The sequence below is a fragment of the Dermochelys coriacea genome, chromosome 1 (genome assembly GCF_009764565.3).
Source record: "Dermochelys coriacea isolate rDerCor1 chromosome 1, rDerCor1.pri.v4, whole genome shotgun sequence".
Lineage (NCBI taxonomy): Eukaryota > Metazoa > Chordata > Testudines > Dermochelyidae > Dermochelys > Dermochelys coriacea.
The window spans coordinates 61,654,371-61,680,285 of NC_050068.2; the positions used below are offsets into that span (position 1 = coordinate 61,654,371).

The following is a 25,915-nucleotide window of genomic DNA, read 5'->3' on the forward strand; positions in this document are numbered from 1 at the left end:
AAATTAATGTCAAGAATGTATGAAGCTGTAATGGAATAGAAGACAAAAGCAGCTGACCCACAAAAATTGTTTTCTTTTTTAGTGCATCAGCTCTCTTGGGTTAATCATTGGTATATCCTATTGTGCTGATCTCAGTATTTTTCTTACTATTTAGTTCAATTTATAATAACAAAGCTTTTTGGATTCAGACAACAGCAAGGAAAATGTTGCTGAATCAGCAAAGGCTAGATTTTTTTTTTTTTTTTTTTTTTTAAGAAATGCAGAGCAGGAGAGAGATTAGAAAGGCTGCTTCAGACATGACAGACCGTTCCAGTACTTAACTATCCTTGTAATTAGAATATCTAATATCTAACCTAAATCTCCCTTGATGCATATTAAAACAGATTACTTCTCGTCTTCCCCTCAGTGGACATAGAGAACAATTGAAGAAATATCTAAAAATGTAAAATTTCTGTATTCCATAATTATATGATGTTCCATTCAATGAAGGGATTAGAGGAAAGAAAAAGTAAAACATCTACTATATAAAAAATCCAGAATAGTAAAACAGATTTCATAGGGCCTTATATTAGCATGATGTGGAAAGCACTTTTCTGATGGATTTGAAAAAATGTAATTGCTTACATGTCTATAGCCTTCATATCTCACTACAAGGCCTAGATATATTTTTTAGGCATTTAAGTGGCTAACGTATATTGCGGAGGACAGGGAAAGAGAAAGCACTTATCTAGCCCATCAGAACTGATAAGATTTGGCAATTGATATTAGCTTAGGACCCCATTCATCAAGGGTACTAAGCATGTGCTTAACTTTTAATGTGCAAGTAGTCCCTTTGAAGTCAAAGTTGATTTAGCCGTGTCCCTTAATTTGATTTTGAATTAACTGTAAAAGAAAAACTTGAAATCTAATCAGTTTCAAAAAGTGAACGAGAAGTAGCTTCAGGTACCCATGCTAATTTCTGTTATTCTACAATTACATTTTCCTATTTTTAGAAAGATGTTTCTCACACATTTGTGTGGGTCTTTCATGCTGAAACAGGGAAAGCTGACCAACGTATTCTGTTAATACCTCCTTTAGAGAGCAATATCAGTCAAACTCTTTGAACAACGAATAGTTAGCTCAATCCTCAAGAAGTTAAGACTTGACCTCATCCTGTCTCCAAAATCCCATTCCTGGGCAAAATAATAGAGAAAGTAGTAACCATCAAGCTCCTACATAATGTGACAGCCAGGATCCTGGATGCTTCACAGTCAGGTTCAAACTAGGGCACAGGAACAATCCTAGTGGCCTTAAAAGATGGACATAGCATGTACACAAGCACATTGCCCATGTTCATATTGCTAGGGTTCTCTGCTAAACAGCAGACCACAAGGTAGTGATAACCTGCCTACCTGACATAACACGAGTAGATGGTACAGCACTAGTCACTCCAATCATTCCTCTCCAACAGACCTCAGAATAGTGATGTGCAATTACTCCTTCCCTCCATAGGCCCTCACCTGCTGAATCCCACAGAGATTCAGATCACTCCATCTGCTTTTCAATATATATGAAATTATTGGGAGAAATAGTGACATACTATGGGCTCAGCTGCCAATAATATGCTGATGACTAGAACCCTACCAAATTAATGGCTGTGAAAAATGCCTCATGAACCATGAATTTGATTTTCTCCAGGAAGTCTGGTGCCCAGTCGGGGGCTCCTACCCTGTGCAAGACTCCCGCTATTAGTCCCAGCTGGGGATGAGGAGGGACAAAACTTTCTCTTCCCCTGGAGGGGCTGCTCCCAGGGCGAGTCAGTCCCACTACCGGAACCTCCCCTGGCTGCAGGAATCTCCACATCTCCAGCTGTCATCTCTTTCCCTCTTCCCTCCATGGGGAGGCTGTGTCTCCAGCTGTCAGCCCACAAGACACACTGGGATGGGAGATTGCCAGGAAAACCGGACATATAATAACTGACCCCCCTACCCTGTGACCCATGCTTCTGCACTGCTGCTGCTGCTGGCGGCACTGGCTTTAGAGGTTGGATGCCCAGCCAGCAGCCTTCCTCTCTGGCTGCCCAGCTCTGAAGGCAGAAGTAAGGTTGGCAATCCATTACCCCCCTACAATAATCCTGTGATTCCCCCGCAACCGGCCTCTTGGGTTTGGACTCCCATGGTTACAACACTGTGAAATTTCAAATGTAAACAGAAAATGACTAATTTTAAAATCTCCTGGCCATGAAATTGACCAAAATGGACTGTGAATTTGGTAGGGCTCTACTGATGACACTCTACAAGATTTTTCACCACTGACGCAACCATCCTCACTAAGATATCAGAAAGCCTACAGAACATCAGTTCTTGGACGAAGTGTAGTTGACTCAAAGTGATGCCAACCAAGACTGAAAATGATGAAGCTTTTTGAAGAACTAGCTGAGGTACAGTTGCCACTGTCCACTGAAGGCATACAACCCCTATTCTTGAATCAGTGCAGAGTCTCCTTCTAAAATCTGACTTCTCACAAAATTTAGATGATCAGGTATCATCAGTGAATAAGAATGCCTTCCTTCACCTTCAGCATTCTAGGAAACTTGCCCCCCTCCTTTCCAACAAGGATCTGGCCACAGTGATCCATTCATTTTTCATCTCTAGGCTGGATTACTGCCATTCACTGAAGCAGCATGCATTGATGCTAGAATAATTTTTATAGTGTGGATACTGAAGACTGAAACCATGTATTTCGGATATTACTACTTCAAGACAGGAGGTACAGCAGCACCCATAGCACTCTTAGTTTCAGCACTTATGGCTGAATGTGAAGACAATGGATTGGCTTCAAATAATACAAAAAGTGGCTGCCCGCTTTGTCCAGGTTCTGGATCACCATGAGCACGTAAGTCTTGCATTCAAATCCCCACACTCACGCCTACTCAGTTTCAGATGCCACTTTAAGGCTCTGATGCTAATCTTCAAAACAATTAATGCATCAGTCCCAGCTACATTAACTGAATTTCTATGAACCACTGCGAAAGCAGTGCAAGGACAAGCAGATCACAAAACCCAGGATGAAGTACATGAGAGCTGGGGAAAAAGGGAGGGGAACTGTCTATGGCACAGATGCTATGGAATGAAATTCTGAAGTGGATTAGGTGAATCCCGAGTCTGACCCTTTTTACCATAGAAAGAAAAACATATCTCCTCTCTAAAATAAAATAAAATAAAATAAAATAAAAATGAAACAACCAACTCAAGCACAACACACAATACCCCAAGTGGAGTTTGGTCTCCACTCCAAAAAGGGGGAAAAAAACCAGAGACTCCCAAGTCCACTAGGAGTTTTACTATTGCTGTTCACTTCACATGGAAGGCACTCAGCTACTACTATGATGGATGGCAGTGTTATAAAACCCTAAGAGAGACTACAAAGTAAACGGTAAAAAGAAAAGGAGTACTTGTGGCACCATATTAAAAGTTAATGTCTCTTAGAGACTAACAAATTTATTTGAGCATAATCTTTCGTGAGCTACAGCTCACTTCCTGAGATGCATTCAGTGAATTTGTTCGTCTCTAAGGTGCCACAAGTACTCCTTTTCTTTTTGTGAATACAGACTAACACGGCTGCTACTCTGAAACCTGTCATTAAAGAAAAACAGTGAAACCAACCATACATGAAGTGCTGTCAAAAGCACACAAAATGAATCTACTGAAGAAATGAAGAGAGTAGAGAAGGGAAAAAAGCTCTAAAGTTATAGAAATCTTAACTTGTAACAACAGTGAATGAAAAATTCATACAGAAGAGATTTTTTAAAAATTGATCGTGTCCCTTCATAGTAGAAAAATTCTTTGCACTACGACAACACAAATAATGACATGAGCAAAACATAACACAGTGCAGATTTTAAATGGTGAAAGTTTCCCCATTGCACTAGAAGCATGTTTACTTTCAGTAATGCCAACTGTGGCCAATGTTTTAAGAACTGATCCGTGGAGTTGCCTCAATTTTATTTGTCACCGTTCCATGAACTGATCACCAAACTGATCACTGATCAAACATAAACAGACACCAGATAAAGGTACAAAATCTTTTCACTATATCATGATATTACCTAAAATTCAGCAGGCATTTTACCTCCACAATTTACTCAGTGTCTCATGGGCTCTCCCACCTGTTATACTGTATGATGAGAATAAAATTTCCTAAGTGTAACTCTCAGAGCCTAGAAAATAATTTAAATTTAGAAGTAATAAAACTAAATCAGATGAGAATTTTACAAATAATGCCTTTTTATGGTACGCAAATAAAATAATCCTAAAACCTGTCTGTACTAGGGAATAGCAAGGGGGGGAAGTCCTATGTATACAGGCCCCATGCTATTGAAACAATCTTTTTCCCCCTAGATTCCAAGGCCAGAAGGAACCATTGTAATCATCTAACGAAGGCCCTAGAACTTCCCCTAAACAATTTCTACAGCAGATCTTTTAGACAAACACCCAATCTCAATTTAAAATTTTTCAGTGATGGGAAATCCACCACGACGCTTGATAAACGGGTCCAGTGGTTAATAACGCTCACTGTTACAAAGAAATGACCCCTTATTTCTAATCTGACTTTGCTTTGCTTCAACTTCCTGGTGTTGGATCGTGTTACTTGGTGATAGACTGAACAGCCCATCCTTCAATATTTGTAGATACTCACAGACCATAATCAAGTCATCCCGTCACCTTATCAAGTCACCCCCTTTAAGGACCAGGTCAGCACCGAGGTCTTAATCAACATGGAGCTTAAAATCTTGGCGGTAGCAGCCTTCTAGGGCAGGGCTCCCAATGTGGCTCCCACCGGTGGCGCTGTGGTGTGTTAGCAGCGGTGGAATAACTGTCCGTGGCGGTGGCACAGAAGACGACGTGCTAGAGTGACGGTCACTAACCCATTTACCCTCTCAGCTGTCGTTTCCTTCCCACCCCCTGGCGCCAGCGTTGCCCCGCCACGCACAAGCGTGATTTCCTGCAGTGCCCAGTGCCGGGCACCGGGAACCAGACAGGCTCCAGGAGCCTTTGCACGGATTAAGAAAAGGAGGACTTGTGGCACCTTAGAGACTAACAAATTTATTAGAGCATAAGCTTTCGTGAGCTACAGCTCACTTCATCGGATGCATTCAAAATGCATCCAAATGCATCCGATGAAGTGAGCTGTAGCTCACGAAAGCTTATGCTCTAATAAATTTGTTAGTCTCTAAGGTGCCACAAGTACTCCTTTTCTTTTTGCGGATACAGACGAACACGGCTGCTACTCTGAAACCTTTGCACGGATTTTATCCCTAACGGCTGAGGCGCGTGTGACCTCGGGCGGCGAGTCCCACTCGGGGCCCCTTTCCCCGCGGGTAACGGGGGGGCGGGGGCAGCGCTCCGGCCGCGGGACAAAGCGGCGGGACATGGAAGGGCCGGATTGAGGCGAGAGGGGCGCAGCGCGGGCCCCTCACGCGCAGCTCTCCGCCCCCGTCCCGCAGAGTCGCGGGTGGGGGCGGGGAGGGGTAACCGCCATCCTAGTGGCTGGGGGGGGGGGGAAGGGGAAGGAGCGCGACAGACGCAGGCCCCCTGCCCCACACTCACCAGCCCCCTGTCCGTGTCGGGCTCACCCTGCCTGCCGCCCCCGGGGACCCTCGCGTACTCAACGTAGCGCAGGGTCTCCGAGGGGGCCCCGGCACCTTCCATGACAGGCCGAAAGAGCGCGGGCGCCGTACGGGGCCCCGCTAGGGACAATCGAGCTCCGAGGGCGGAGAGAACGAAACAAGCGCGATTCGCTCCGTGCCAGCCCCTCCCCCACTCGGCGGGGCGGGGCCAAGTGCAGGCGTCAGCCGCCTGTGCAGGCAGCTCCCCGCCGGCGTCGGAGGGGTGGAGTGTCGTGTGCGCGTGAGCCAGCCGCGCGGCGGTGTCATAGCCACGCAAGGCTGCCGTGCCCGAAAGCGTGAAACGTGGCCCGGTCCCTTCCGCCTCGCCAGCCAGGGACGCTGGCAACTTCTCAGCGCTGGCCCCCGTTCCCACCCGCCACCAGGCGCTGCGGGAGGAGGGCACCCAAAGGGGGCATTCATAGGACACACACTGACCCCATCAGTGGGATGGGGTGGAGACCGAGAAAGGCTGCTAGCGTGGTCAGGGCCTGTGAACACAGCCCCCTGGGGGATTTAGTCCCTTCCAGGGTCAGACATTGCCCCCTCCCAAGCTGGTGGGCGGCACAGAATCTCCCTGTTCCCCAATCTTTCACATCACTATGTTTAAAAAAATGTAACATAATACACATGGCTCAGCGTGAAGTGCTGTCACCACTAAAACTCCCATGCCCACAGGATAAAACACATCGCCTTACCACCTGTCTGCCCCTCAACCCCCAAAAGAAGGGATAGGCCTCTCGTTGCACCCTGAAGGTCAACGGGTTCAGGATATGTCACACAAGAGCAGAAAGCAAATTCCTGAGCCAAAGGCCCCCCACTGAATACACCTTGTTCACAAAGCTAGGAACTGTTTGTCTTCACTTTACCAGACCCTTGTCTGACTCCCCACTAATTTGTGGGGGATGAGGACAGTAAGACTCGCTCAGTGGATTTTAAGGGTTTGGTGTAATTCCCTCCTGAGGCCAGGGAGGATTTTGCAGTTTGTGTCCTAGATGGCAATTTGTAAAAGTTATTCACTTGTTCCCATAATATAAGAAATAGGAGCCACCACATTAAATTAATGGGCAGCAGGTTTAAAACAAATAAAAGGAAGTTCTTCTTCACTCAGCGTACAGTCAACCTGTGGAACTCCTTGCCTGAGGAGGTTGTGAAGGCTAGGACTATAACAGGGTTTAAAAGAGAACTGGATAAATTCATGGAGGTTAAGTCCATTAATGGCTATTAGCCAGGATGGGCAAGGAATGGTGTCCCTAGCCTCTGTTTGTCAGAGGGTGGAGATTGATGGCAGGAGAGAGATCATTAGATCATTACCTGTTAGGTTCACTGCTAACTGTGGAGCACCTGGCATTGGCCACTGGAGGTAGACAGGATACTGGGCTGGATGGACTTTTGGTCTGACCCAGTATGGCCATTCTTGTGTTCTTATGCTATTTAACCTGTATTTGAAAGGTGACACTCACATTTCCTGTAATTCATTCACACAACATCACCTGCTCACTTTCCAAAATCCCAAGACAATTGAGGGGAAGGAGCGATCAAGAAGAAGAAATGAAGGGATGAGAGATAATAGTAGGTAGAAACTGGAACAGAGAGGGAAAAAGAGGAGAGAGAACACTGAAAATAAAGAGAGATGGAGAGAAAGGCCAAACAGGAAAAAAAAAAAAATCTTGGCCTAAACAGAAGATTTCAGAGAAAGAAAAAGAGAAAACATTTATAAATATGAAAAATTCAAGAAAAACTGGTCTGGGGGAAAACATAGACAATGAAAGAGACTAAAAATGCATGACTGTTTCTTTCAAGTTAGCCAAATATGATGTATTTTAGCACACTTTTATACTTAAGTTTCACAAGTCTCTTGTAAATCTAGACCAGGGTTAGTCAATTATTTTTTGTCACGGTCCAAATTTCTTGGTCAAGATATAGTCAAGGTCCAGACTTCAGAGAAACATTTTTCACACCTCAAGTGCCCCTGTTCAATGAACACCTACAATGCTGTGAAATATACTCAGGGCCTATTGCTTATGATTTTATTGCATTAAATGAAAAATAAAATCAAAACATTGTATAATCTGAAAATAACCCCCAAGAAAGGTGTAATAAATTACATCTCAGACGTTTCAGAGTAGCAGCCGGGTTAGTCTGTATCCGCAAAAAGAAAAGGAGTACTTGTGGCACCTTTGAGACTAACAAATTTATTTGAGCATAAGCTTTCATGAGCTACAGCTCACTTCATCAGATGCATGTAGTGGAAAATACAGTGGGGAGATTTTATATACACAGAGAACATGAAACAATGGATATTACCATACACACTGTAACAACAGTGATCAGGTAAGGTGAGCTATTACCAGCAGAAGAGCGGTGTGGGGGGGGGGGGCAGGGACGACCTTTTGTAGTGATAATCAAGGTGGGCCATTTCCAGCAGTTTATAAGAACAGTAGGAGGGGAATGCCCGAGATGATGGGGCATCCAGGATTTCCAGGTTTATGAATCTTGGGTAGCAGATAGAATACTCCTGGTTAGGGTTCTAGGGGTGTGTCTGTGCGGATTTGTTCTTTTGCTTTTTCAGGGAGTTTCTTGAACAGATGGTGTAGTTTCTTTTGGTAACTCTCAGTGGGATCAGAGGGTAATGGCTTGTAGAAAGTAGTGATGGAGAGCTGCCTAGCAGACTCTTGTTCATATTCCGACCTATTTATGAGACACCACTGACTTCCTGAGGAAACTACAATCCATCGTGATCTTCCTGAAAACACCATCCTAGCCACTATGGAGTAGAAGCCCTCTACACCAACATTCCACACACAGATGGACTACAAGCCGTCAGGAACAATATCCCCGATAATGTCATGGCAAACCTGGTAGCTGAACTTTGTGACTTTGTCCTCTCCCATAACTATTTTACATTTGGGGACAATGTATACCTTCAAATCAGCAGCACTGCTATGGGTACCTGCATGGCCCCACAGTATGTCAACATTTTTGTGTAATGACAGGTTTCAGAGTAGCAGCCGTGTTAGTCTGTATTCGCAAAAAGAAAAGGAGTACTCGTGGCACCTTAGAGACTAACAAATTTATTAGAGCATAAGCTTTCGTGAGCTACAGCTCACTTCATCGGATGCATTTCCGATGAAGTGAGCTGTAGCTCACGAAAGCTTATGCTCTAATAAATTTGTTAGTCTCTAAGGTGCCACGGGTACTCCTTTTCTTTTTGCGAACATTTTTGTGGCTGACTTAGAACAACGCTTCCTCAGCTCTCATCCCCTAATGCCCCTACCCTACTTGCGCTACTGTCATAATTTACTCTCTTTGAACGTATGTGATAAATTTTTAACCTTTGGTGGAACTGCATTTCTTGTAATCATAAAACCTATTTTAAAATCAGTAATAATGTCCTTACCTAATCCTTTCTCTGTTCATTGATTTACATAAAAGTAAGGAAGAATGGCACATTGCTTACCTATTCTTTCAATTAGGAAATACAAGTAAACCTCAAATAAACTAGAAGTACTGGGATCTTTAAAAATCTGTAGAATAACTTAAACCTCTTGCCTTTTCCTACAACTTGTTCAGGAAATTTGAGCATTTATTGAGGCTATTACTGATATACTTTGTCAAAGTGTAAGGAACAGTAGGAGAAGATGGGGTTGTATGTATTTCTTTTTCGAGAAATAACTGAGATTGTGGAGAAGTGAAAAAACAAACAAACAAACAAGGTTGGAGGAGTACAAGAAATTACTCAAATCAGTGATGGGAGGAACTATACAGAAGGAGGGGGCTGATTTTTCCAATTTACAGCCAGATTCTGCAGTCTTTGCTCACTAGAAGTATTTACTCACACAAGTTAGTCCCACTGAGCTGAGTACGACTATTCATATATGTAAGTATTACTCAGCATGAAGAAGCGTTATAGAATTGGTCTCTTAATGTTCAAAGATTTTTTTCTCTCTTAAACTTTAAAAAAAAAAAGAGCTAACTTTAAAATTTTGTGGATACTTCTGAACAAAAGCAGCTGGATTCCTTTATAGTATTAGTAAGGCCCAGCAAACAAAATCAATACTCTGAGTACATCAATAATAATACATTTTAATAATGCTTTGCACTTCTGCACCACCAAAGATACCAAAGTAATTTATATGGATTCATCCAAGCATTCAGGATACAAAAGATGTTTACAAACATTATCTAATTAAGCACTACAATATACTTGTGAAGTACATTAGATAAAGGAGCCAAAGCAATCTCTTTATCCACAATTGAAATGCATTCACCAGTGGAACAAAGTATATCAGCTGTTCAGTAGTGCTAAATTACAACATTTTAGGACTGGAAATGAAGAAAAATATTTTTTTCCACTGAAAAATGCAGAGAAAGTCCAGGTAGACAGAACAACTACCTGACTAAGCTTGTCCAGGACACTGAAGTTAACACTGTCACTCATACAAACATCTACCAATGTGATATATGCCATCATGTGCCAGCAATGCCCCTCTGCCATGTACATTGGCCAAACTGGACAGTCGCTACATAAAAGAATAAATGGACACAAATCAGACATCAAGAATTATAACATTCAAAAACCAGTCAGAGAACACTTCAATCTCTTTGGTCACTCAATTACAGACCTAAAAGTGGCAATTCTTCAACAAAAAAACCTTCAGAAACAGACTCCAACCAGAGACTGCTGAATTGGAATTAATTTGCAAACTGGAATAGAATTAACTTAGGCTTGAATAGAGACTGGGGGTGGATGGGTCATTACACAAAGTAAAACTATTTCCCCTTGTTTATTTCCCCTCCTACTGTTCTTATAAACTGCTGGAAATGGCCCACCTTGATTATCACTGCAAAAGGTTCCCCCCCCCCCCGCCACTCTCCTGCTGGTAATAGCTCACCTTTCCTGATCACTCTTGTTACAGTCTGTATAGTAACACCCATTGTTCCATGTTCTCTGTGTATATAAAATCTTCCCACTATATTTACCACTGTATGCATCTGATGAAGTGAGCTGTAGTTCACGAAAGCTTATGCTCAAATAAATTTGTTAGTCTCTAAGGTGCCACAGTACTCCTTTTCTTCATACAAACAAGAACACTTGGGGGGGAGTGGGAGAGAGGAAGCAGAAGTACCAAAGAAAAGGCTATTCTCACAGTATTTATGTCCTGAAGGAAACCTTAATAGATTATAAGTCTTGTGAGAAAACATGATAGAGTGAGATTTTCCAGTCCAATTTCTAACCCAAGGAGTTTTTTGGGCGTTAACCTTTAAGGTGTGCTTATCACTAATTTATTTATTTCATAAGAGCAAAGTCTGCATTTCTGCCTGTACAGTAGGTATATTTTTCCTCATTAAACTAGATACATTTATGCTAGCTAATGCACAACACACAGGAAAAACATTTATCCTTCTGACATTTTTTCAGTGATTGTTTTATCTATTTTTCTCTGGTGCTTTTTCACTGCTTTCAAGTTGAGAAGTCCTAAGAAAATTTGGAAATCCACTGCTTAACTTTATTGTTTATATCAGAACTGCCTACAGACAACGAATTGTGACTGAAGAGTCTTACCAGAAGAAGCAAAAAACAAAGAAATGAAGCTAAGCAAGCAGCCTGGGACTGTGTAAAGGAAAACCAAGCCAAATAAGAATGTCTTTACTTTTGACTTCAAAATATGTTTTCAGTTATTTGGTTGCAAACAGCACTTGAAAAACCAACATCAGGCTATGTGAGAGACAGCAAAATGCCCCTCTGTATATGTATTTAACATCTGATTATAGAAAAGGGGTATTGTCCATCACGCACATTAGTCTAAGAATCACCTAGAGAAAGATCTACCAGAGATACTTCATTGTTGTAATATTTCAGTAGATATTTATTGACTTAAACTTTCTATATGATAGTTCCGCTTCTCTCTAAGATGTGCATTTTAATAGTTTGAGGCCAGACTCCAACATACTTACTTACATTTAGCTCCTCACCTAAAGCCAATAAAGTTAGAAACTCCAGCTGAGAAAGTGCCCCACTGAGCCTAATCCAAAATCAGTGGAAGTAAATAGCCTCATTGATTCAGCAGGCCTGGTTGTGGCATAATGTACTATTCAGTGTGAATAAAGGTGGCAGGATCTGACATTGAAAGATATATGATCAAACTTTTGCCTGGCTGTGTACGACTAGACCAATGTATAACGGGGAATATGATTTCCCACACACATTCCCCTGAGTGTGCTCTTCCGATCACTGCTAATTCCCCTCTCTAGCCATGCAGGTGGGTGGAAAGTGGGTGAAAAGTGATGGAGAATGGCCAGAACCTTGAATCTTCCTCCCCAGTCTGCCAGCCATGATAGCTAAAATATCTGTTACTGTTAAGGGAAAGAAGCAGATTACTTCTCTTGGGAGAAAGGTGCTGAAGTATGGAAGGAACTGTTTTCAGAGTAGCAGCCGTGTTAGTCTGTATTCGCAAAAAAGAAAAGGAGTGCTTGTGGCACCTTAGAGACTAACAAATTTATTTGAGCATAAGCTTTCATGAGCTACAACTCTCTTCATCGGATGCATTCGGTGGAAACGTGACTCTTTGGACATATAGTTCTGTCCCCAAACACCTCTTGTAGTGCCACAGCTACATACCAACCCTTATGTAGGACTGTGCCCACAGACACAATCTAGCTCTTAAATGTTTTAATTTAATTCTAAACAGCTAAAGAAGGCAGGACATTTTCACTGTTAGTTTGTCTTGATATAATTTGCCTGTAGTATGTCCATTAAGTACAGTTTTCTGTGTACTTTTCATATACATAACTTTAATGAACCATCAGCCACACACAGAGTAGTACAAAGACAAGGTGAGTGAGGTGATATATTTTATTTATATCACCTCATCAACCTTCACTCTCTAAAATCCTGGGACCAACACTTCATACACATAGTAGTACACAGCATTCCAAGATGGAGGTGGGAACTGTGTTTGAAGATGGCTCTGATGGTGAAGGAGGAGAGCCTAGATGTTAGGAGAATTTGGGAGGTGCTGGGGAATCTAGACTTAGGAAATTGAGAATCACCTGATGGCAGGGAGTAAAGCCACTGCGAATTGCTATCTGCCATTAATAATTTCTAAAGCACCCATCACAATAGTACCAAGGCAGGGGAATCTAAGATGGCAGTGACTAGAATTGATGATGGAAATCTGAAGTTTCTGAGATCAGAGAGAAAAGGGAATATAAGCAATTTAGTAAACTTGGCTGTCAGAATTTGAGCCTCGCTGATCTGTAGTATGCATACAAATGAACCATGATAAAAAAAACAAGAACATATACTTTGGACTGCAATGTAACCCTTCTGCCAGGTGGAGCCAGCAGCAACCAGGGCCAGGTTTAATATCTAGGGGTTCCTTTCTATCGATACATGCAGAACTGACTCAAGCCCCCACCCAGTAACCTGGGAAAATTACACACCACCCTGGGCACCTCTGAGAGGCAATACTTCCCCACTTGCAAGCACAGAGTCTGAGTGTAGAAAAGAAACTTTTAATAAAAGGAGGAAAGTAACTTGGCGATAATTTGGGAAAACACTGCAAACAGGGTTCATAAACATAAACCATGAGTAAAAGACCTACCCCCAAGTAGGTTGGGCAGCGCCCCTTTCCCCTCAGGTTCTTAAGTCTAGCAACCCAAAAGTTCCTTTCACATACTCAACCCTTCTCTGCACCCTATTCACAGTTGCTGTCCTTGGTCAGAGCAGAGTTAGAGGTGCATCTGCAGAGTTCACCTCCCACCCTGGGTGGGGGAGGGGAGGGTTAAAGAGGCATCTCATTCATTCTGCTGGCTCACTGGCCAACTGCTCACTGCTCTCACCATGTTCCTCCACCAGCCACCCCGCTGGCTGCTTGTTGCACCTCTCCATAACCGCCCTGCTGGCCACTCATCACACCTCTCTGCCGCCACTGTACTGGCCGGTCATCACGCTTCTTTGCCACCGCCATGATGGTCACTCATTCATCAGCTGACTGTCAGTCACCTTCTGCCTCTCTGCTGTGACCTCTGTGATTTTCAGCTCTTTTGCAGACTGGGAAGAAACATTGCCCCATCTCAAGTGATTTCAGCTCTCAGTGATTTTAGTTCTTCGCAGGCAGCCTAGAAATACAGTCCCACCACAAAAAGAAAAGGAGTACTTGTGGCACCTTAGAGACTAATAAATTTATTTGAGCATAGGCTTAAAATAGCTCATGAAAGCTTATGCTCAAATAAATTTGTTAGTCTCTAAAGTGCCACAAGTATAGCTCACGAAAGCTTATGTCTGTTTTTAAAGTTTTTTTGTTGAAGAATGGCCACTTTTAAGTTTGTTATTGAGTGTCCAGGGAGATTGAAGTGCTCTCCTACTGGTTTTTGAATGTTACAATTCTTGATGTCTGATTTGTGTCCATTTATTCTTTTGCGTAGAGACTGTCTGGTTTGGCCCATGTAAATGGCAGAGGGGCATTGCTGGCACATGATGGCATATAGCACATTGGTAGATGTGCAGGTGAACGAGCCCCTGATGGTGTGGCTGGTGTGGTTAGGTGCTATGATGGTGTCCCTTGAATACATATGTGGATAGAGTTGGCAATGGGGTTTGTTGCAGAGATTGGTTCCTGGGTTAGTGTTTCTGTTGCGTTGTGTGTCCACTAACACTAACAAAAAAACCTTCAAAAACAGACTTCACTGAGAACCTGCAGAGCTGGAATTAATTTGCAAACTTGACACTATCAAATTAGGCCTGAATAAAGACTGGGAGTGGCTGGGTCACTACAAAAAGTAATGTTCCCTCTGCTGATAGTTACCCCTTCTTGTCAACTGTTGGGAATGGGCCACATCCACCCTGATTGAATTGGCCTTGTTAGCACTGACCCCGCCACTCGGTAAGGCAACTCCCATCTTTTCATGTGCTCTATATTTATAGCTGCCTATTGTATTTTTCACTTGATGCATCTGATGAAGTGGGTTATAGCCCACGAGAGCTTATTCCCAAATAAATGTATTCGTCTGTAAGATGCCACAAGGACTTCTTGTTGTTTTAGCATATAACAGAATGCATGTACAAAACAAACCTCCTCCAGCATCAAAAGTGCTTGAAAAAAAACATTCCAAGTCTGGAGAAAAACAAATTCAATGTGAAAACTTTGATTTCAAAAGACAAAGTTTCTTAGTAACAAAGATAAATAAAATTTCTATTTTATTTTAATGTTGACAGCCTCCTCAGGGCCTTTTTCTGTCTGACCACTGCTTCAAGAGTAGTGGTAGAATAAGTTTATTGCTCTTGAAAGCATTTATACAGTTTGCCAATTACCTTTGCAACAGCCTTTCCCAACAAATCTCTCTCAAGAGTTTTCTAATGGCATAAAACATTCATTTCCAGTACTAATGGTTCCCAAAATATAGACCTTTAAAAACAGGCCTGTTCTATTATATTATTAATTATTATTATTTATATAGCACTATGGGTACATATGGCACTTTATAGACATAACAATACATTGCTTCCTGAATATAGCAATGTTTTTCAGCACTAGTTCAGGACTGAATTAGCAAGTCCTGAACATCAGAACAATGTAATTTTCAATCTCTGGCCCCTTTAACTGAAGTGTAACAGCTAAGCAGAGAAGACCATGCTGTAATACTGAGGCATATTGCAGAGAAAGTAGGGTTCAATTTCTTTCAAAGAGTGTAGGATGATAATTTTTGACAGATACTGTCAGTTTCAGCTTTTTTAACAAAATGGAAAGTGTGTGCACCATTTCTCATCTCCTAAATAGATTACCCACCATAAACACACACACTTGTCAAAGCTAATGAAATTCTTCCTGCTGAGTCTGATAAATTCCTGTCCTGAATCTAAACAAGAATAAATCTTGGCCCAATGTAACATTTCACCCTTCTTCTAGGACCAGCTCTCCAGGGAGCAGTGAAATTTGTCTCTTCAGCATCACAAGCTCTTAAAATTAATGCTATCAACCCTTCAAAACATTCTGGTCATTCATAATGGAACATTTTATGTGAACTGCACAAAGTTGACAACAAGAAGAACAAAACAAATATTGACAGGTTTCAGAGTAGCAGCCGTGTTAGTCTGTATTCGCAAAAAGAAAAGGAGTACTTGTGGCACCTTAGCGACTAACAAATTTATTTGAGCATAAGCTTTCGTGAGCTACAGCTCACTTCATCGGATAAAGTGAGCTGTAGGTCACGAAAGCTTATACTCAAATAAATTTGTTAGTCTCTAAGGTGCCACAAGTACTCCTTTTCTTTTTGCAAACAAATACTGTAGCACTGAGTCATAATATGTTATGTGTTATTGGTCTATTAGATTTCTGTGAGTTTAAATGTAACACTAGCCATAATGTATACTTTGGATTAAGTATTTTAAAACATGGCTAAATATTTCTGCATTTTTTAATTTCAGGCTTTTACTTCATGGTTAATTGTACATCTTTCCAACTGGATTACATGAGAATATGATTTTCATTTAAAAACAAGTTTCTAGTCTTTATGGTTGTGGGGAAAAAAATGGAAAATGTAAACGTTAAAGGCTTAGAAACCAGATTTTAAAATTGTGTTATCTTTTTAAAAATACATGATTTGCAAGCAATGTCATGATTTTTTGGAGCATCTAATTCATGACTTTTGAACATGGGTTGTGCAGTACTCCTCTCTTCTCTGCCCTCCTCTGTTCGGATGTGGAAGCTTCTTTCCCCATGTGGTGTCCCCAGAAGTGGGGACAGTGTGGGATGCTGGGGGTATATTTTGGGTCTGGATAGCTGGGGAGAAGGAAGCCCAGTCCAGCCTTGCCCAGCTTCCCTCCTCCCCACTGTAGCCCACTGCTTCAGCTGCTCTGGCAGCTCCCAGGCATTCCACTTAAAGCATGCTGCTGCTGCTACTGCTTTGGTGGCAAGGGCCCAGCCTTACAATGTTCATGTCAGTCACTATTTTGTCAGCCTGCCGGAATTTTCCTGAGGAACACAAGTAAGAAAGGAAAATGGTGATTTTTAACATTTTACAACTCAGATAAATCTGGATGGAATTTCATGAGACAGAGGAAAGCCATCAGTGTTGAGAAGTATAGATTGTAGAAAATGGTGGATATTTTATGCACCCGAGGGTGTAGGAGGGCAAAGGAAGTAAGAAGAATTTACTACGTGTGAGAGACCTGCCATCTTGGCCAACATGTTAGAGTTTGAAGCAGAGACCTTCCGAGTTAAAAGCATGAGCTGCAATAGCTTGAGCTAAAGAACCAAGTTTTTGCACCCGCTGTCCGTAATAGCTCATATCCTCTGTGGATTGGCACAGAAGGGAACTTGTAAAACAAATTCACCAGTGAGTGTACACACTGTCTTAACCCAGTCCAAATTAAAAGGTCCAGAACAGACCTCTCCATTGAATTAAATGTATAATCAGACCTCGTTTACTTGCTGCTGTAGCTAATCACATGCTCCATCGCTTCTGGTCCAGATGAGTAAGGAAGGATATTTTCAAAATAAAAGCTGGATACATTGATTCTAGTATATTTATCCCTCCACGTCCTCATTTCTATTTTCTCAGTCTCTCAGTTCTACGTTAATTTTTAACCCCATTCTCTCACAACTCACTTCTTTTTTGTTCTTTCTCTCCCCAACTCCATTTCAAACCTTGCCTTATTTGTCTGTATAATCTGTCCTCCTTATCTTTGTTCATTTGCTTCCTCTATTTCTTTTTTTCTTCCCCTCCAACCTTATCTAGTGTGACAAGATGCAGAAAAGTATGCATGAATTGGTTCCACACCCTTCCTATCAAGCACTTCCATTCAATCCTACTGCCCCAGTTTTTTTAAACCCTCTTTTCTCCTCCCTCCAGTACACCCAATCCTTCCAGCAGTGTGCCTTGACTGGCCTCAAGGTCCTTCTTGCAGAAGGGCCTAAATTTATCATAGAATATCAGGGTTGGAAGGGACCTCAGGAGGTCTTCTAGTCCAACCCCCTGCTCAAAGCAGGACCAATCCCCAATTTTTGCCCCGTTCCCTAAATGGCCCCCTAAAGGATTGAACTCACAACCCTAGGTTTAGCAGGCCAGTGTTCAAACCACTGAGCTATCCCTCTCCTTGATTATGGCTGAAATGTACTGTCCTATTTGTGCCTCTCAGTTGTTAATGGGCAATAGACCTAATTTCTATTCCCACCTGAGAGACAACCATAAGAGGTGTGCTATACAGAACATGTTATATGTGATACACCTTGTATCCCAGCAGGGACACATAGAAACTATAGTCAGGCAGAAATTAGGATGACCAGATGTCCATAGCACATGTAAAACTTGAGAGATTCAGCAACAGAACTTGATTGGTGGCCAAATCTTGGCCCCTTCTGAGATTGAAATAATTTTGGACCTCACTGTTTTCAAGTTATATAGGAAGATTCACCTCAGTGCCTTAGCCTTTCACACTAATAAAGAACAAGACCAAAATAATTTTAAAAACTCCAACCCCACAGCCAATAACTAATGCAAAAATGCCCCTCTCAGCCTTCAGATGGGAGGAGAGAGAAACACTTTGTAGTAAATTACCTGTCATTTTCTTGTAAGGCACTGGACACCACATTGTTGAGCAAGGAAAAGAAAGAATGTTCTCTCAGATGATTTACAGATTCATAGATTCCAAAGCCAGAAGGGACCACTGTGATCATTTAGTCCAGGGATCGGCAACCTTTGGCACGCAGCCCACCTGGTAAGCCCCCTGGTGGGCCGAGACAGTTTGTTTACCTGGCACATCCTCAGGTTCGGCTGATTGCAGCTCCCACTGGCAGCGGTTCACTGCTCCAGGCCAATGGGGGCTGCAGGAAGTGGCGTGGGCCAAGGGATGTGCTGGCCACCACTTCCCACAGCTGGCCTGGAGCGGCGAACTGCAGCCAGTGGGAACTGTGATCGGCCAAACCTGCAAGCGCAGCAGGTAAACAAACTGGCCCGGCCCATATAACACGGACCATAGACCTTCCCCAAAACAATTCCTAGAGCATCTCTTTTAGGAAAACATCCAATCTTGATTTTAAAATTATCAGTGATGGAGAATCCACCACAACCCTTGGTAAATTGTTCCAATGGTTCATTACTCTCACTGTTAAAAATGCCTTACTTCTAGTCCGAATTTCTCTACCTTCCAGCTACTGGATCATATTATACCTTTCTCTGCTAGATATTAGTTCCTTATGTAGGTAATTATAGGCTGATCAAACCATGCTTTAACCTTTTCTTTGTTAAACTAAATAGATTGAGCTCTTGGAGTCTATCACTGTAAGGCATGTTTTCTAATTCTTTAATCATCCTTGTGGTTCCTCTCTGAACCATCTCCAATTTTTCATCATCATGTCTTGAATTGTGGGCACCAGAACTAGACATAGTATTCCACCAGTAGTCATATCAGTGCCAAACACAGACATAACATAGCCTCTCTCCTCCTACTTGAGATTCCCGTGGTTATGCAGCCAAGGATTGCATTAGCCCTTTTGCCCACAGCATTACACTGGGACTTTATGTTCAGCTGATTATCCACATGACCCCTCCAAAAAATCTTTTTCAGAGTCCTTGTGTCCCAGAATAGAGTTCCCCATCATGTAAGTATGGCCTACTTTTTTTGTTCCTAGATATATACATTTACATTTAGCAATATTAAAATTCATATTGTTTGCTTATACCCAGTTTACCAAGCAATCCAGATCGCTCTGTTTCATCAGCAATCCCTTGACGTTGAGGATGATCTCTTTCACAGGTATTATTTTTCATGGGTCCTTTGGTGACTGAATAGTCCGATTCTTAAGCCACAGGCTCCTTGGCAGACATTGCAGGTGGTGTTGGAAGACAGGGATGGGCTGCGATGGCTGCGTGACTGTTGTCTTTCCTTTCTTTTCTGGCATTTTTATGCGACCTGGGCAAGGCGATTTTCCTCAAAAGTGTACGTTCCCTCTTTGACAAGTCTTCTCCAGTTATCCCTATCCTGGGCTGCTGTCTCCTGGTGTGCAGTGTTGATGCCACATCTCTTGAGGTTTATCTTGAGGGTGTCTTTAAAACATTTCTTTTGGCCTCCCCATTTCCTTTCTCCTTTGGTAGTTAGGTGTACAGCAGTTGTTTTGGTAAGCGTACATCAGGCATGTGCACAAGTGCCCGCTCCACTTCAGCTAGTGCTGGATAATCAGGGCCTCAACACTGAAGATGTTGGCCTCTGAGGACACTGACATTAGTGCAATGATCCTCCTACTTTATGTTGAGGATCTTCTGAAGAAAGTGCTGGTGCTGGCGTTTTGCAGGTGTTTTCTGTAGGTCACCCAAGTCTCACAGCCGTAGAGAAGTAAATTGGGATTACCACCGCTTTGTAAAGTAAAAGTTTAGTATGTGTTCAATTTTTGTTGTGATTGTTGAACTCCCAGCAAGACAGTCTGCCAAAGGCAAGGCTGGCACAGCAAATTCTGTGCTGAATCTCGATATCTATGTCTGCCCTCTGTAAGAGATGGCTGCCAAGATAGGCAAAGTATTCTACATTTTCAAGTTCTTCTTTGTTGATATAGATCTTCCTTGCTGGGTCTGATGATTGACCGGGGACTGGTGGAGAGCTTTTGTTTTGCCAATGTTCAGAGTTAGCCCTAGGCTTTTGTAAGCTTCAGAGAAGCAATCAAGTGCTGTTTGAAGATCCTCCTTTGAGTGTGCAACTACAGCACAATCATCTGCATACTGGAATTCAGTTATTGTTGCAGCTATTACTTTAGTTCTGGCACGGAGACGAGAAAGGTTGTAGAGGTTGTCGTCAATCCGATACTGGATGCCAATGCCCTTTGGTAGACAGTCTTGGGTTAGTGTTTTCATAGCTATTAAAAAAATGGAGAAAAGGGTGGGTACCAGTACACAATCTTGTTTTACACCACTTCGGATGACAAAGGGCACAGAGGTATGCACAGGATGGAGGCAATCATCTGGTCATGGAGGAGTCTTACAATGGGGACAAATTTGCTTGGGCAGGCAAACTTTCCACAGAGCCTCATAGTTGATAGACTAAGGCTTTGGTCAGATCTAAAAAGTCCATATACAGCTCCTGGTGTTCTTGGTATGGTGTTCTTGGCATTTTTCCTGGATCTGCCAGGCTGCAAAAATCATGTCAGTTGTGACTCATGATGGTCTGAAGCCGCACTGAGACCCTGGAAGTACTTCCTCTGCAAGAGGGAGGAGGCGAGAAGAAATCTAGCAAGAATCTTCCCAGCGATGGAGAGGAGGGCAATGCCTCGATAGTTGCCACAGTCAGCCTGGTCTCCTTTTTTGAAAATGGTGAAGATGTTAGCATTATGTAAATCAGCAGTGATTTTTTCGGTGTGCCAGATTTTGAGGAGCAGCAAGAGAAGCTTGTTAGTCAGTGTTTATTCCCCCACTTTCAGTACTTCAGCTGGTATGCAATCAGGACCTGGTGCTTTATTGTTTTTCATTTGTTTAATTGCTTTGCAGACCTCTTCAGGTGTTGGTGGGTTGGCAAGAGTTTCCCAGATTGAGTGCTGAGGGATAGAGTCAATGGTGTCATCAATCACAGTCTATTCTCAATTTAGAAGCTTTTTGTAGTGTTCCTTCTAGTGCTCTTTGATGGATTTGTTATCTTTAAGAAGGGTACAACCATCTTCAGATCGCCAGAGGTCTGAGGCCACATGAGCTTGGTCTTTGTCTCACAAAGAAGCTCCACATATTATGTCTGTCAGTGAATGTTTGGATTTCTTTTGCTTTGTCCTCCCACCAATTGTTTTTGATTTCTCAGATCCTCCTTTGAACTTCAGCTTTGAGCTGATGGAAAGAGCTCTGCTTCTGACTGGATAGTAGTTGGTTTTGCCAGTCGCAGAAAGTTTTTCTCTTCTCGTCCAAAAGGATATTTTCTGTGATATATTAGTGGAATGGAAAAGTGTTATCACCATCATGTAATCTCAATGTTGTCATCATCAAACCAGTCTTGATGGCAGCGAGTAGCAAGGCCAATGGATTCCTTGCAAACCTCAAAGATGGTCTGTTTTAGGGCTTCCCAGTCTTTCGACACTTGTGTTGTCAATTTGTCGTGTGCATATGGCCAGTTTTTCACTGAGGAGTGTTTGGAAGTTCTTCTGATGAACTGAGGTTTGAAGTCTTTGGATGTTGTATTGCTGTCTGTGTGATTTGGATTGCTTTTTATGTTTTGGTGCAATACTGATGGACATGACTGACGTCACCAGACAGTGGTCTGTCCAGCAGCTATCGGCTTCTCTCCTGACGTGGGTGATTTGAACATCTCTTAGATCCTGTGTTCTTACAGTGACACAGTCTAGGAGAAAGAAAAAGAGAACTTGTGGCACCTTAGAGACTAACAAATTTATTAGAGCATAAGCTTTCTAGGAGTCTAGGAGGTGCCACTGTTTTGAGCGGGGATGTTGCCAAGTAGTTTTGTACTTGTTTCTTTGTCTGAAGACTGTGTTTGTGATCACAAGGTCATGCTCCGTACATTTGCTGTGTAGAAGGATGCTATTGGAATTGGTCTTACCCACTCCTTCTTTCCCAATGGCACTACTCCATATGTTAGAATCTCAGCCAACTCTTGAGTTAAAGTCCCCTAGGAGGATTATCTTATCTGTTTTTGGAATGGATGACAACATTTTGTCAAGGTCAGTGTAAAAGGATTCTTTCTGTTCTTCTTCACCATCAAGAATTGGTGCATATGCACATGTACTAATAGTGGCAAATGACTTATTGACCAATTTGATGCAGAGGATCATATGGCGCTCGTTGATGCCAACGGGGAGTTCAGTCTGGCAGTTGACTAGAGGTTTTTGATTGCAAAGCCAACATGGTGTATTCGCGGGTCGCTTGCTGGTTTCCTTTCCAGAAGAAAGTGTAACCGCCACCCTTTTCCCTCAAGTGGCCTTCATCTATACGTCTTGTTTTGCTGAGAGCAGCGATGTTGATGTTGTACTTTGAGAGTTCTCGGGCAACAATTGCTATTCCGTGTTTGAGTCTTTCACTTTTTGATTCATCTAGTAGGGTACTGACATTCCAAATTTCAAGAAACATTTTTGTTTTTCGACTGCGTTGGGAATGATCCCTCTGGACACGGTTATCCAGTCAGGTATGGTGGGATAGTCTATGATTGGGGCACCTTTTATAGCCTCTTTCCCATATGGGGTGAGCAGAAGGGTTCCTAAAAAGGCCTGCTCAGTCATGACCACTGCTGGCAAAAATGCTCCCTATCCCAGTCCAGGGGCACATGACGACCATTTTGCAATCACCACCTGTGTGTGGGTCTGTGACTAGTAACTCCTGGTGATCACTTCACCTATTCCCATAGTCACTTGCCCATTGTCGCAGGACTTTTATGGGTAGCGGTGGCGGAAAAGTTCTTCCTCTGAAGGAAGCCTGCCTGTAACTAGTTTAATGTGGGGGAGCTGATGCGCACCAGCAGCCACACAAATCTTGGCGGAAGAGGCACCTGTGTCTGGTGGCAAGGTCCAAGACAACCGGGAGTTTCTCCTCTGTTGCAGTCTTCGTCTGCCTCCATAAATGTCCTGCTTCATCTGCCTGTTCTGCTGTTGAGGTTTTATACTAGGTTGTGCTGTGGTGGGCTGCACTTTGTGTGGTACCTTGCCTTCGATGGGTGATCCTACCAGGAGTACAGGACGCTAGACGGCATCGCTCGTAGGGCCTTAAGTATACACAAGCTTCTCCAACATGTCCAGGGGGCAGCTCAAGGAGAAGACTCTCTATCCAGGGCCGGCTCTACAGTTTTGGCCACCCCAAGCAGTGAAAAAAATTGCCACCGCAGTCGGCAAAAGGAAGAAGTTGCTGCCGATTTGCCGCTGCGGCCAGCAAAGGGGAGAAGCTGCCGCCGAATTGCCACCGCAGCCGGAGGAACTGCCACCCCTTTCTAACTGCCACCCCAAGCACCTGCTTGGAGCACTGGTGCCTGGAGCCGGCCCTGTCTGTATCAGTAATCTATTGTCTTCATTATTGACCATTGCCCCAATTTTTGTGTCATCTGCATATATTATCAGTGATGATTTTATGTTTTCTTCCAGGCCATTGATAAAATCTTAATTAACGCCAGTCCAAGAATCAATCCCTGTGTTGCCCCACTAAAAACAGACCTGCTTGATGATGATTCCCCATTTACAATTACATTTTGAGATCTAAAAGTTAGCCTATCTGTGTTCCGTGTTAATTTTATATCATTCTAGTTTTTTAATCAAATGTAATGTGGTACCAATTCAAACGCCTTGCAGAGTGTAAGTATATCACATAAATACTATTACCTTTATCAACTAAACTTGTAATCCAGGTAGTTTGACAGGATCTATATTCCATAAATCCATGTTGGCTGGCATTATTTATATTATCCTCCTTTAATTTTTTATTAATCGACTCCTGTATCAGCTGCTTCCTTATCTTGCCCAGGATTGATGTCAGACTGACAGGCCTATAATTGCTTGAGTCATCCTGTTTACCCTTTTTAGGTACTGGCACTGGCACATTAGCTTTCTTCTAGTCTTCTTGAACTTTTTCCAGTGTTCCAAGACTAATTGACAATCAACATTAATGGCCCAGGGAGCTCCTCGGTCAACTCTTTGAAAACACTTGAGTGCAAGTTATCTGGACATGCTGATTTTAAAACGTCTGACTTTAGTAGCTGTTGTTTAACATTCCCTTGATATATTAGTGGAATGGAAAAAGTATTATCACCATCATATGATATGATTATATCATCTGTTTTTCCCTCAAATTCAGAACAGAATATTTATTGAAAACTTCTGCCTTTTCTGCATTATTATTGATAATTCTACCATTTCCATCTAGTAATGGACCAATAGCATTGTTAGGATTCTTTTTGTTCCTAATATACCTTTAAGGAAAATAAGAAAGAGGTTTTTTTACACTGCTGGCCATAGGTTTGCTTCCCTTATCAACTTTCTATAATTCCTAGCTTCTAGTTTAAATTCACTACTATCAACATCCCTTTTCTTCCATTTAGATAGGGAAGCGAAGGCAGCTGTAAATAAATAAATAAATATTAAAAATTAATAAATATTAAAGAGTGGCCTGATTTAGACGGGGAAGTGAAGGCAGCTATAAATAAATAAATAAAAATAAAAGTATATTAGGAACAAAAAGAATCCTAACAATGCTATTGGTCCATTAAATATTTATTTGTTTATTTATTTATTTATAGCTGCCTTCACTTCCCTGTCTAAATCAGGCCACTCTTTAAATCAGTAGGTATGTAGAGGATGTGGCCCTCCCTTGCTGTCAATCTCTGAGGGAGGCAACACCTTTTTGCTGTCACACCACTGGAATAGCAGTCTAACAAAGGGGGAAAATTAATAGTCTCTTTAGGCAGGCTAGAGCAGTGAATAGTCCAGAGGCTCAGGCCAGCCAAGGCCCCAAGCAGTCTAGGGTTCCATCCCTCAGGCAGGGTGAAGCAGGGAAAAGTTCAGGGGCCCAGGCCCTTAGGCAGGGCAGGGCACCAAGCAGTCTAGAGCTCCAGCCCTCAGGCCAGGTGGAGCAGGTAAGAGTCTAGGAGCCCAACCTTTAGGCAGTGGTGAGCCCCAAACACAGTCTAGCATCTTATCTCAGAGGACAGTAGATTAAGACAGGCCTCCTGGACTAAGGAGAGGAGGTTGCCACCCCATGGGTTGGGTGGCAGGGGGACGCAGACCCACCCAACTCCACCACATCCCAGCCCAGGGCCCTAACAGTGGCAGAGTGGAGATCCAACCACAACACACTGACTTGGGTTCAGCCAGCAACCCAGCCGGATTGTAATCAATTGGCCCTGGGCTACTTCCTCCCCTCTCCTCAGGGTGTACATGGGTCCTAGGTTTGTCCTCCATCTCCCCAGGGTACACTGCTAGTGGCAATCCCAGCAGCTCCTCAGCATCAGGCCTGTCTGGCAGTTCTGGTAGCTCAGGAGCATTCTTGGGACAGCAAAAGTCTCCTGCGGGCTCTGGTTCCAGCTGCAGGCTGGATGCATCTGTCTCCCTCAGTGGCTCCAGCCCAATTGAGTTGCATGTCCCGCCTCTTATACTTCCAGTTCCTGTTGCGCCCCTCTGCTTTCGGCGTGGTGGTCATGGACTTCCTGGTTCTGGCCCACCAGTGGGTGTCTGGCCCTCCCTCGCTGTCAATCACAGAGGGAGGCCACACCTCTTTGCTACAGGGCATCTAATAAAATGTTCTTAAACAATTCATACATATCATTCACGTTTTTCTGATTAAATTCTTTCTCCCAGCTGATTTGAC

The 25,915-nt window shown here is 42.9% G+C and overlaps 1 protein-coding gene across 1 annotated transcript in view; it reads right to left on the minus strand.

Annotated features, from left to right (window-relative positions):
• DNAJC15 (DnaJ heat shock protein family (Hsp40) member C15) overlaps nucleotides 1–5,817 on the minus strand; it is a 54,778-nt gene extending 48,961 nt beyond the window's left edge. The window contains exon 1 of the mRNA XM_038372633.2: nucleotides 5,589–5,817. Coding sequence (XP_038228561.1) covers nucleotides 5,589–5,690 — 102 coding nt within the window. The 5' untranslated portion in view covers nucleotides 5,691–5,817. The remainder of the gene's footprint in view (nucleotides 1–5,588) is intronic.
• Between the last annotated feature and the right edge of the window lie 20,098 nt (nucleotides 5,818–25,915).